This window comes from Notothenia rossii, assembly GCF_949606895.1.
Source record: "Notothenia rossii genome assembly, chromosome: 3".
NCBI classification, from domain to species: domain Eukaryota; kingdom Metazoa; phylum Chordata; class Actinopteri; order Perciformes; family Nototheniidae; genus Notothenia; species Notothenia rossii.
The window spans coordinates 82,077,548-82,090,142 of NC_136901.1; the positions used below are offsets into that span (position 1 = coordinate 82,077,548).

The 12,595-nt window shown below is 42.1% G+C and overlaps 1 protein-coding gene and 1 long non-coding RNA gene across 12 annotated transcripts in view; one reads left to right on the top strand and one right to left on the bottom strand.

The window, feature by feature from the left end:
• The first annotated feature begins 823 nt into the window (after positions 1–823).
• Positions 824–6,590, top strand: LOC307031983. The gene is made up of 2 exons (XR_013806132.1): positions 824–1,306; positions 5,348–6,590. It is a non-coding gene; the product is annotated as an uncharacterized lncRNA (long non-coding RNA).
• LOC307031982 (ecto-NOX disulfide-thiol exchanger 2-like) overlaps positions 1,372–12,595 on the bottom strand; it is a 193,265-nt gene continuing 182,041 nt past the window's right edge. For 8 of the 11 annotated variants that reach the window (XM_079669625.1, XM_079669632.1, XM_079669630.1 and 5 more), the window contains 4 exons: positions 10,131–10,216; positions 2,346–6,736; positions 1,899–1,959; positions 1,372–1,816 (listed from right to left, as the gene is read on the bottom strand). In XM_079669625.1, the coding sequence (XP_079525751.1) occupies positions 6,605–6,736; positions 10,131–10,216 (218 nt within the window). In that variant the 3' untranslated portion in view covers positions 1,372–1,816; positions 1,899–1,959; positions 2,346–6,604. The remainder of the gene's footprint in view (positions 1,817–1,898; positions 1,960–2,345; positions 6,737–10,130; positions 10,217–12,595) is intronic. The other 3 variants (XM_079669629.1, XM_079669628.1, XM_079669627.1) reach the window with 3 other exon arrangements.

Consider the following 12,595-nt stretch of genomic DNA (forward strand, 5'->3'; position numbering starts at 1 on the left):
TGAGAGAAGGGCAGTGTCAGAGACTCTACAACTGAAAACCTGTGGCTCATGACCAGAGTGGAAGAGATCTGTATTCCTCTAATCCAGTGGTTCTCAACTGGTGGGTCGCGGACCTGTTTGAAGTGGGTCGCAGATGTGAGTGAAAAAAAAAATTAAAAGAAAAAAAAGTCAAACTTTTATTTTGAAGGTCCGATTTTCTAACGCTGTGCATGCAGTAGGCGTTAGACTGGAAGTACCGGAGACCATAAACGGTTTTGAAAACTTTTGTCACGAGTGATCATCTTCTCAATAAAACATCTTTGCTGATGTTTTTTCGAGTCTTCTGGCCAATCAGAATCAAGATTGTTGCCGGAAGTCCCCACGGAGAATAACTTTGTGGTAGAACCAGCGCCGTATAGATAGAAGAGTTACGACAGCGGAAGTCCAAAAACGGTTATCGTCACGTGGTTCATGCAGACGAGAATCGTTCCCCGGAAGTTCATGGCGGGCAATGTGAATGCATTGATAACAGGAGATAGAACTTCGACTTTTGGTAATTATTAGTGAATAAAGGTTTTGATTTGCAATATTTATACAACAAATCGATATGTGTATGTATTTACATCAATATGTTTTAAAAAATAAAATAGAATTTGCTAATATTAAGTGATAATATTAGGATTAGTGTGAACAACTAGTTTACATGTTAGGCTAACAGTGCCTTGGTTAAAGAGCCTGTTGCTGTTTATTTATAGCTTTGAATTCTTTCGAACCAATCTTCTTAAACTTGTATGGTAGTCAGGAGCATCACTTTCTAATGTTTATTGATATATTTAGAGGGAGGGGATCTAAAGGAATGCTTCAAAATTCAGATTAGATTAATTTCTACAATTTTCTTAAATTCATGGTAGTTTCAGTAATCCCATGGTAATTGAGGACACAAGTTATCGAAATGACTAATGTCATCTTTATGGCTTTCAGAAAGGACAGGAGACCGACAGGTGACTATCAAAGGACTAGCAGCAGCAGCATGATGATGATGTTAAATGTGTTGTTTTAGGAACATGCATTGCAAATACATGGAATTCAATAAAAATTGAATAGCATATCATGCAGTTTGTCTGTGCCTTTTCCTCCGTGTTGTCCTGGTTTGCTGTGCTGCCTCCTAGTCGCCACCATGGTTTGCTGTGCTGCCTGGGGATGCTCAAATCGCTCCGAGAAAGGAGTACGAATGTACGGCTTCCCCACTGACACAGAGCGGAGGAAAAAATGGCTGGCTCAAGTCAGCAGGAGCAATTTCATGACCAACAGCAAAAAAATATGTGAGGTTAGGTTATTGTATACAAACACTGCATTTGCACTTTTTCACAAAACGAAAACCACACCATTGGGAAAGCTTAATGTTTTGTTTAATACAAAAAAAAAGGGAAAGGCTTGAAAAACACAGAGCTGAGACTCAGGGTGCAGGGTGAGGGTCTCAGTGCAGGTATTCAGGCTCCATTGAATCCCCCTCTGGTTCTTGTGCTGAAAGAGGGAGTAACAGACAGGAGAAAGGGTTATACACACCTATATAGCACACCTATTGGATGGGAAATTGCCTTGGGGAGATAAGGTGTGGTCTTTGTTCCCAACTGAAGTTATGGAACTTTATTATTTGTGAGTTTAACAAAGTATGACAAATGGCATCATACATCTTTAGAAAATATGAAATAAAAAATTGAAGTGAAATCAACCTCTTCTCTGGAGAACAAACTTTGATTTCTCTGTCTTGTGAGTTTGCAGTCTTGCTCCTCCACCTGTAACATCACTGCCCCTCCACCTGCCATACAGTAGGTTACTAACAAGATTACTTATATAATACAGTGATAGAATACATGTTTAGTGTGCTTACTTATATAAAACAGTAGAATTAAACTTACCTTGTGTTTTCATTCTCACTTAAGTCCCTCTCCCTTTGCCATCAATCCAAAATCAGCTGAGCTGCAACATTATACAGACAGGTAATAATCAACATAATCACAAGGACACAATATGGCTCTGCTAAAAACACTCACTCTTACTCGCACCAAACTTTATATTTATCTAATATTTAACTCCCTCCACCCCCGCATACAATCCCGTTTATAAGCCCCTCTTCTCTAATTCAACAATGTTGGACGAAATGACATTAAGAGAACAGAATTTACAATTAAAAGGCTGTTCAACGTGTGCTGCTAACTTGATCTGGTAGCTTTATCTGTTATCTGTAAACGTTCCCTAAATCTACTAATTTAGGGATAACCCACTGACATCCTTTAATACACATGTTAATTTGAATCAGATGTACTGATAATATCCGCAATATAAATCTTTAAACTTCTTCTTACCTTTCAAAAGTCCGTCACGAACGGTCTATTATGCTGCAACTCTACTGCGCTGCTAGCCTTGGCGCTAACTTCCGGGGAACGATTGAGAGGCTCCACGATCCGCCATTGCTGTAAAAAAGTGGTCCATTGGAGTGAACGGAGATGACATAACTCTCAGTCTATACGGCGCTGGGTAGAACTATTCTTTATAGAGTGGCGAAGTCCCTCCCCTTCCGGTGGACCTCCATGGGACCTTATATCGGAAAAATAATGTATTGAAGTCAATGGGGAGAGAAAGATTATCTTTCGATCCCGTTTGAATTGTGCCACGAATTACACATATGATGTTTGTCAATTTAAAAGATAGTCAAAAAAATTAAAATGTGTCGTAAAACTGTGAAGTTTAACATTTCTTTGTGTGAAGCGCTCAATGAACTACAACTCTGGTCTTGCACACGTCACCAACACCAAAATGGCCGTCACGTTGGTACATTTCACCTCTTTCTTTCAGAATGAGGCGAAAAGTATTAAAAGAGGTGAAAATCACTACAAGTCTGGGCATGTTGAGAGCTGTACATACACACAAGGGGAGTTAGTCGGTTCCGTAAGAGCCAGCATGCGGGACCGGCTTTACAAGGTTTCGGTGAGTAACACGAGTGTAATGTGTAACGTGAATGTCAGCTAGCTAACATTAGCTAACAAGGTACACTCTCGTGTTTTGTTTTAGTTGCTCTTCGAGAACGAGCAAGAGGTAGTATTACTGGTATGATAACAACCTGGTACAAAGCACACAGGCATCTTGTTAAAGTAAGTAAGTACAGTAAGTAAATGTATTTTTAGCTATCTGGAGGGAATACATCAGTTATGACAGCACTCACGCGACTCTGGGATTTGTAGTCTTTCTAGTTGCGTATTTTTCATAGTCTTATATTTCAACAGTTTTAAGACAAACTTTGAATTTTTTGACATGGAAATGATTTTTTAAGATTGACAAACAATATATGTGTAATTCATGGCACAATTCAAACGGGATCAAAAGATACGTTTTCTCTCTCCATTGACTTCAATGTATTATATTTTCGGAATAAGGTCCCATGATGCGGAAGTAAGCGGGCGTGACTTCGCCACTCTATACATCCATGGGTACAACTTCAGATAAAAATGAACACGTAATGAAATATGAACCCCGGTTTGATGATTGACAGGTCACAGAACAATGGGGGCTGTCTACCCTACCCACAATTTAAAGTAATTCACACAAACTACCTCCTCTTTACTTTTCTCTCTGTGTGGAGCAGCAAGTTCAGCTGTCAGAACAAAGTGAAACACAAACAATGGCATAAAATATTATTAAAATGTCGGGTAGTAATAGATGCATTTATTTTCTTCTCAGAGTGTACCAGAATGCCTAGTTTATATGTTAGTATTTCTAAAAATCTCCTCGGGGAGAATCCCTCCAGACTTTTTTCTGGGGTTGGGTTTTCGGCATGTGGGCCTTTTTATGTTATACAGTTCATCTTTGATTCCATCATCTCATTAAACCTTTTTTAAAAGCTTACTTTAGTTCCGTGAAGGGATATATGCGATTTATTGACAAAGAAAAAAGTGGGTCCAGAGGCCTGACCAGTTGAGAACCTCTGTCTAATCCACTTTTTGTTGTGATCTTATTATGGACCACACACAGCTAGCATGCTCTCACCTGCTCACTCAAGGGAGGCCATAATCACAATGAGTTAGATGAGGAAGCCTTAAGGAAGCAACATGAGAGGAAAAGGTAATTAAGGGTATCTCGAGCATCATGATATCACCCAAAAGAATGTGGTTATCTCCTCATTTCCAATTACATAATTAAACGTGATGTATTTACAAAGTTATTTAAAGAAATCCCACCAAAATGGCGCCTGTACATTTATAATTCTGCTCAGAATTTGATCTTCAAACATCTCCCATTCGTGACTTCACGAGGTGGGAGTCATCCTACGGCGTATTCACCGCTGGTGCACGAAAATGACTCCCTTAGATAGCTTTGCTTTGCATTCACCTTGAATTGAATTAATGAGGAGGCTCCTCACTGTGTCGCAGCGAGGAGAAGACAACAGTGAATGGAGAGCGCCATTCACCAGGGACTGCTGCTGGATTTAATTAGTCCGTGTTTACCTCCTTGTGTGATGCCCGAGAACCTGATGCACAAATGTTTGTGCGTACACACTCACACACATACAGCTGTAAAAGAGACAAATTGCAAGTGCCTGCAGTAAATCAGTGCGTAGGAATAGAAACTCAGTTGGGAGGAAGCGCTAGACAGAAAGCAGCTTCTGAAAGAAAATAATTCACCATATTGGTGTTTTGTTGATGTTAGGGAGAGCATGAGAGAAACTAATGAGTGGGAGAGGAGAGGCTGGTGTGAGGGGGGCTTCGGGGATGTTCTGCTGAGATCTTACACTGTGAAGAGGAAGTGTAGCGATGCACAACTCAACACAGGCAGCATCTCTCACCATCCCAGGTGCAAGGCAGGCAGGCAGAAGCTGAAGAGTATGGATTTGCACTTCCTCATCCAACGTGTCGGAAATGACTTGACATTTCTCAAATAGAAAAAGACAACGCTGATCATTGCTCTAACACATTGCCATGACAGCATATCCAATAATAAACCACTATAATACAGCACCAGCATTCAGTCTCTGTCCTAATCACGCTTGACAGAAGCCTACAAACGAATTGGGTTGGAGGTTACATTCTATATTTAACATGCAGGCACCTCCACTCCCAGGACAGTTTTTATTTTCTCACCCATGAAACTCTTTCTGTTCAAACCAATGCTGTTAATAATGGATACATGCACACGGAAGGAATGCCTTGTAGCGGCTTGTCGTCAAAACATACTCATTCCCCATTACTAATTCAGGTACAAGGGGTAGTATGCTGACAAGTGCCTGAGCACTTATTCTTTTTCAAATGCAATGACTGTAGGAGATGGAGGAGGCCGATGAAATCATGTGTAATCATAATCCTTTGTTTGTCAGAGCGACGAGAGCACGCCGCCAAATAGCCCAGTGGCCTCGCATTAAGAGCGCTTCACTGGGCTTCTGGGAGGAACCTCCACCACTGGAGAAAGAAAACTCTCTCAGAAGAAGGTTGTATAATCACTTAATATATGGATCCAGGCAAGTAGCACACACACACATTTTGGGCACGTACCTTGATGGAAGCAGCACACAACAACAGCCTCACCAATTAAACATCATTAACATGATCCCCGAGGTGTGTTTCCCTGTAAAGTTTGATGCCTCTGTGCTTTGCTTTCAGACTGGCTGAAAGACTCATTTGCTTTTCAAAGACAGAAATGCCCTTATGTAAGCTTCTAAAACTAGCCTTGAGTTATTATTGCAGGAACAAAAACAGGTAGACGTTATAAAAGATGATGCCCTTCAAGCAAGAATGGGCACACAACTTAAATGTGGACCACTTATCTCTGTGCAGGTGCTTTTGTGTCTGGCTTTCACGATTAATAGCAAAGGTTGGCAGGATTAAAAGATGTTTGTAAACCTGCACCAGAAACATACACAATTATTTTACAGCAGCCTCTGAGTATGTGAGACTCAAACAAAATTAACAAAACCTTTTTTATATACTCAAATGTGTGTTTTTATAATCAAAAATATCATCCAAGCATTTACAGTGTATTACAACAAATGATTCTATGCAACTGTTAACAGCCTTTACAGAAAATGAAGAAATATATCCATGTTAGATCTATTTTACAAACCTGGAACAGCAAAAAGGGGAGAGATGGAGACCAGAGTGTTCGGTTTGACCCTGATCCGCCGCCTCGGTTAGCCCTGTAGTCCTGGCGCACACTGACACCATACAGAGCCCCCACCCCCCCCCCCCCCCCCCCCCCACGGGCTCAGAAATCACAATTATCCGCTCGTGTTGGCGATGACTACATATTAATCCAGTGACTGTGGGAATCGGTTGTCTTCTGTGACTCCTAGAGAGTCGTTTGGTCTAGAAATATGGTAGCAGACACAGAGTTCACTCTCATGAAGACTTAGCCATGTGATTTCAAGCATCATTCTGATACTGGGATGCTTTGTCACATCTCTGCTACCTACAGAGTCAGTGAAATGTTGGTGTAACATTCCCTCCAGTGTGCTCAGTCTTCTGTGTCCTTGTACAGGTACAGTCTTTGATATTTCTGGGTTTTAAACTGTGTCTTTCATGTCTCTACAGTGTCCCAATGTTGTCTGTCGTCTCTCCAGAAGCGTCTCCAGCAGAGTTTATGTGCTCTTGATGCCCTGGAAGCCGCAGAAGCTCCAGCGTTTCTCCAGACTCGCTCCGACTCCGCTCAGCTCCTGCCTGAAGGTGCAGGGCAGCCGAGAGAGAAGAGCCTCCACCTCACTGGTGTTGATCTACGGACACACACACACACACACCAGTGTTATTAAATCCATATTAACAGAGACGACACACACAGTCTTTCTACATCTATCTCCAAATTGCCGTTTTATCTGAGGGTTTGGAAACATAACTCTCCCACTGGATTTTGTGTGAATGCCAATCAAACCTTTGAAGTGACAGACAGTGTGCAGAAGCCACTAGTGACTGGCTTTCTGCTGGCTGCTGATGCAGGCTTTCATTTTCACCCGCCTTGAACTTTGAAGCTTGTTTATGACGGAACCACAATGGTAATATTTTAATGGACTCTGGAAAAACCTTAAGCTTCAATTAACTAAGTATTTTGACTGGCTGTTATAAAAGCTCCAGACAAAGTAGCACAGTAGACTCTAAACAAGTCACTTCCGCAAACCACTCCTGTTTGATCAGATACTTTTGTGATAATAAAGAATAACCCAATGTTGTGTAGAGATGTATATAAACGTTTGAAGCATTAAAATAAGAAAAAGGTCTGTTGGTACAGTCTGTAAACTCTTTATGCCACACAAGTCACAAATGTAAGTTTGCTACGTTCAAGTGCATGGGATGTATTTTATTGATTGATGAAAAGAGTGACGCCTACTAATTTACAAGTAATGTATTTAATGTGTGATACAAGTTCTTTATTCATCGTCATGAAGTCTGATGATATAAAACCTGGTGCTCGTAACATTTGATTGATTTTTTGTATTTCTATATATATATATATATATATATATTCTATTTCTTTACTTCCAGCTGAGATGAGTTTTTATATGCATAAATCTGTGTTTGTTATTCGTATGCAGGCGTAACTTTTTTCCAAAAGGCTACTTTTAATTTCTGCAAGCTTTATAGAAACAAGTAAGGAGGGGATGTTGCTATGAAATAGGCTTCATCATTTTGGATGCTATAACAAACTGGACATTTCTCCTACATCCACCCTTTATTCCTTTACGCAGCGCCTCTCTTCTCACACCTCCAATGCAAACTGTTAGAAATTAAAATCAATGTTTTGATGGCATAATTTAGTTAGAACATACCGTCAGTTTAAATCTATGGTTTAAATGCTATTTTATTCTGGAAAAAACCGGAAGTTCCCAATACCAAGCTTTTATTCTGAAAATCCTTCATGACGACATCCGGGATTACCGTCCATTAGTATCATTAAAGTGGCTATTGACGCCGTTAACATGTATTACATATAAAGTTATGAAAGTGATAAGGAGGAGAAAATTCATGTGGAAGTAAGCAATGAATGTAAAATGGCGAAATCCTCCGTTTAACGCAATATTGGACACAGAAGAACGAGGGGGAAGTCTCCTACGTCACCACAGCTCCTAGAGAGGAGGAGCAAACAGCCAGCAAGTGGGAAGGACGAAGGCTTTGTGGGGTCTCTTCTCCATGGTCACGACTGCGAGACGGAGCTGCAGCCTTTCTCTCCTCACTGAACAATATTCTGCTTGTAACATTACCGCGCTTCTTTTAATTAAAGTACCCATTTGAACATTCTCAGAGACTCAATTAGTCTACTTTTAAAGCTTCTCTCCTGGACGCGAGAATAACGAACAAAGCATAACAAATCACAGAATCATAGTGCAAGTACATTTATAGTGTGACGATATAGCAGCCACCTGACTAATCTGAAATATCGAGGTGACGAAGACAATCCACTGTAGAGGACCCACGCGGTTTTGTATTAATAAACAACGTTGTTCTAACCCTGTGCTAATGTCAGGATGCATTCAGGTCCATCGTGGAGATAGGAGCGATGTGACACCACAGACAATGGAGCTGTGTGTGGAGCCGCTACATAAGCACAGAGGAGCGGCTTGTTGGTGGAGAGTCTCGTCAGCGATATTGACAAAACTCTGCTGGCTGCTTGATGTGTGTAGCGGAAAGTCGATGTGAGAATAACAGATGCACAGGTGCTGGCAAACTGGTACGCACACAGACAGACAGGCGTGGGCGTATGCTCACACTCACACGCAGCAAGACATGAACACACACTCGCACTAGACAACAAAAACACCAAAAGGCATGAGAGGAGACGTCACACTTATTTATCGTTGCATGTGTGAGAATGAGTCAGGGTGATGATGAGCATATTCAAAGAGCTGGGCAAACTTTTGGGGAAGGTTTTTAAACATTTTTACAAAGTAATGAGTAAGTTTAGGTATGTTCTAATCTGAAGGATAAAATGTTTATTCTGCTTGTGTGTGGCTGGTGATTTTGCCATTTTTTTCCAAAGGTCTCCACGTAGGAGCGGAGGGAAGAAATGGCTTTTAATCTATTGTACCTTCTGGAGGTGACATTGAATGTTGGCCTTTTGAAAGCCTTGTGTAAGTGGCAGTGGAGAGCGGCAATAGGTACGGAATGCCTCCCCAGAAAGACGGGGATAAAATAGCTTTGCTTCGCCAGACAGAGTGGAAACTGAGGGCGGTATTTGGCTTCAAGTGTCAAAATCAAGGATCTAGTTTTAATATGTTCCCGCATCGAGGGAAATCACACAACTAGCCAGATACGGCTAGCCATACGGATAAAAGAAGTTATAGAAATCGTATCAGAAGTTTTTGAAGATTCTACTTCTGACCAAACGGATAATGAGAGATGTCTCGTTATTTTTGATGCTGTGTTTTTGTATAACTGTCTTTTTCTCTATGACTGTTTCCTAGCTGTTAAATACAATTTGTATTAAATTCAATTCCAGTACTAAACTCATTCTGCTCGTCCCTCTAAACTAAGAAAACACACAATCCACTGGATAACACACAGTGGAGGTATGAAATTATGTTTTTTTTCCACTTACAAACTATGGCTGTATCTCGACACCAGCTGCAGTGAACCTTAGTTTAGCCGTTACAAAAATAAAGCTTCATTTTAACCAGCAAGCAGTGGCTGCAACTTTTATGTTTCTATCGCTCTTTGCTAAAAAGAAGGCTTGAACATTTGCATTCAAACTAAAGAAGCTGGGTATTTTCCCGAACACATTCCTATTCAGGCGTTTGCTGCAAAAGCCTCAATGAGATCACATCTGCATGTAGCCTATCCTATCCTGACTGTTTCAGAGATACTTTGACATTTCGGCAGAGGTTGTGGATGAGAAAATAAATACTTCTCTCCAAAATGTCAATCTCTTTCTTTTAAGTGCCTGGGCCTCCCCTCAAGACAAATCCTCCAAAAGCATCCATTTCTATAGAGCGCATTAGGAAGCTCTCTCACTGAGGGGCTGTGTGTCTCCGTGCGCAGCGGGACCCTGGCACTCTGCAGGCCCGTATGTCAGCTCGGTGGGGGGGTGGGGCTGACAAACTGTCTGTTTGGGTGGATCTACTCTAGATCGCAGCTGAGGCCAGGCTCTGCTCATTTTCCCCACAGTTTGGATTCTTTTACCTTGGTGTCCAAGCGCTGCAGGTAGGAACAGATGTACTCGATGCTGGCTCCGAACGGGTGGACGTGCAGGAACGTTGCAATGATCCCTGGAGGAGAGCAAACAATGCAGAGATGAGAAAGCAGTCACATGTTGAACATTGACAAACTGCCAGATGATGTGCTCCTTCTCTGAGTCTAACAGGAGCGTCCAGTGGCTTCTCCCAGAGTCCCCGCACTGTTAAGAGCCTCTTGTATATCGTGGCTTCAGATTAGAGTGTTTAATGACAGCTTTGATGTCGTTGTCTCTAATCAAAGCCAGACTCTCCCCCAGCTCAAACAAACCATCTGCTATCAGCGCACAGACAGCAGACTGATAATCCCCCCACCTCTGCTTACTAACCACCTATAACGAATCAAAAAGGGTATTCTACCTGCCTCCGACACTGGAGCAACAATACCTCAATCACTTGAGACTTTTAAGAGGAAATGACTACTTCAAGGTTTCATTTTTGCCACCTGCAGGAGGTCAGACGAAGCTTGAAAACAAACAAAGTACTAGACTGGGGCTGCTGCACTGATGATGAATAAGAGACTGCCTGGGAGTTTAATGGTCCATTCAAACACAATACCAAGCAGAACTTCATGATGATGTATTTGCATGATTCGCCCACTGGAATGGTTTGGCTGTCTGTGTTTATTTGCGTTCAAAGAGCCAATGAGCATGTTCGCCAAGTAATAATAAAGACGTTTGCATCTGGCAATCTGCACACACAGCATGTGGGTGATTTAGAGTGAATGTCCGTGCTAAGGCTCAGATTTATTATCAAACATTAGAAAAAGTTGATTTACATTTTTGTAATGCTCAACAGGAATTCCGATTGTCCCCATTATTTTTACACCATATTCCCTCCTTTAAGTACTGCTCTGATTCTTACCACTGTGGATACAATGCCAATTGTGAATATAACATTTGTCTTGGTCTGACGATGGGAAACGGAAGACTATTCTTGACACTATGATGCAAAAGTCTAACCCTTTCTCAACAGCAATAGTCGAGATTTCACCCTAGAAATAAATTGCTTCAGTTAGAGCAACGCTCGGAGTATTTCTCCTGACTTTGTATGCAGTTGTGCCGTTTCTGAAGGCACCTGAAGAATGTAGAGCGTTCACACCTGCTGCCAGTTTTTCAACAATGCCATGGCCATGGTGACCTGCTGCAGTGCCTTGGGCAAACCTTAGCTGCAAGCCCCCTCTGACCCCCCCCCCCCCCCCCCACTCCAACCTTTCTGTGAATGTTGGATTGCCTCTCTACACTTCAAGCACATTGCCAGCAGCCCAAGAAACCAAACAATAACCCTACACTGAAATACTGCCTGCCTCCAGGTCTCTGGAGTGTCAATTACTTAAAGAGGGCCAATTATGCTTTCTGGTTTTTCCTTTGCTGTAGTGTGTTATATAGGTTTGTGTGCATGCAAATGGTCTGCAAAGGCTAACATCACTATGAAACACTTGCTCTTCTATTGGCTAGCGCTCAAACACATTGCATGTGATTTGCTAAGGCAGGGGTCGGCAAGTAAGTTTGGCCTTTTGGAGCCTGCGGTGCCGGCCGTCAGCGAACCGAGCCGGCCCTTGACGACCGGCCGTTCTGTGATTTTCCAGATTTTCCGCCCCTGCTCACAAATTTATTAAGATCCAAAGCTTTAGTGCGTTTTGAATCAATGCTGACAGTCTCTGTTGTAGACCGAACGCTTCTCGTTTTGCGCCGTCCCGTTCAAATGACAATCACATTTCCATGCTCGCGCCAGGGCCGGGGGAGGGGTTACAAGGCTCACGTCTTGTGCTGCATTCACTTGCACTCGGACATTAGGGATTTTCTCTCATAAATGTCCGATGAGCCAAAACCTTTCTTTCAAAACAAAGCCAATTTTCCGGGCCAAATATTATTTGGGCCGCCTGTTGCCGACTCATGTGCTAAGGGATGGGACATCTTCAAGAGGTTGACCAATCAGAACAGAGCCCGCCAGCTAACCAATCAGAGCCGACTGGGCTCTGGTTTCAGACAGAGGGTGAGAAGAGGTGCTGCAGCACAGGCAGTATGAGACAAATAAAGAGCTTTTTGAACATTAAAGCATGGAATAATGTCACAGTAGAGACACTAAATACAATGATGAAACCTGAACACTTAGATGGGGACACTGGAGGTGGTCAGCAATAATTATAGCCTTTTTCTACAACTATCTTACAATAATGCCCACTTTATTGATGTGCAATTGGTTGCAATTAAGCCTGTTTTTATCCTTACTGTCATGCTTTCTTTGTTTAAAGAAAGCATGACAACTGCTCCTGTCACCTGGAGTGTGCAGGTGCCACACTATGAATGCAAAGGTGGGGCTGCTCTTCAGACAGAGAGGTTGCCGCTGCCACCTGCATTGTTTTCCCAATGACAGACCTGCTGCAGCAAGGAGAGGACATTCATTTTGTTTTTT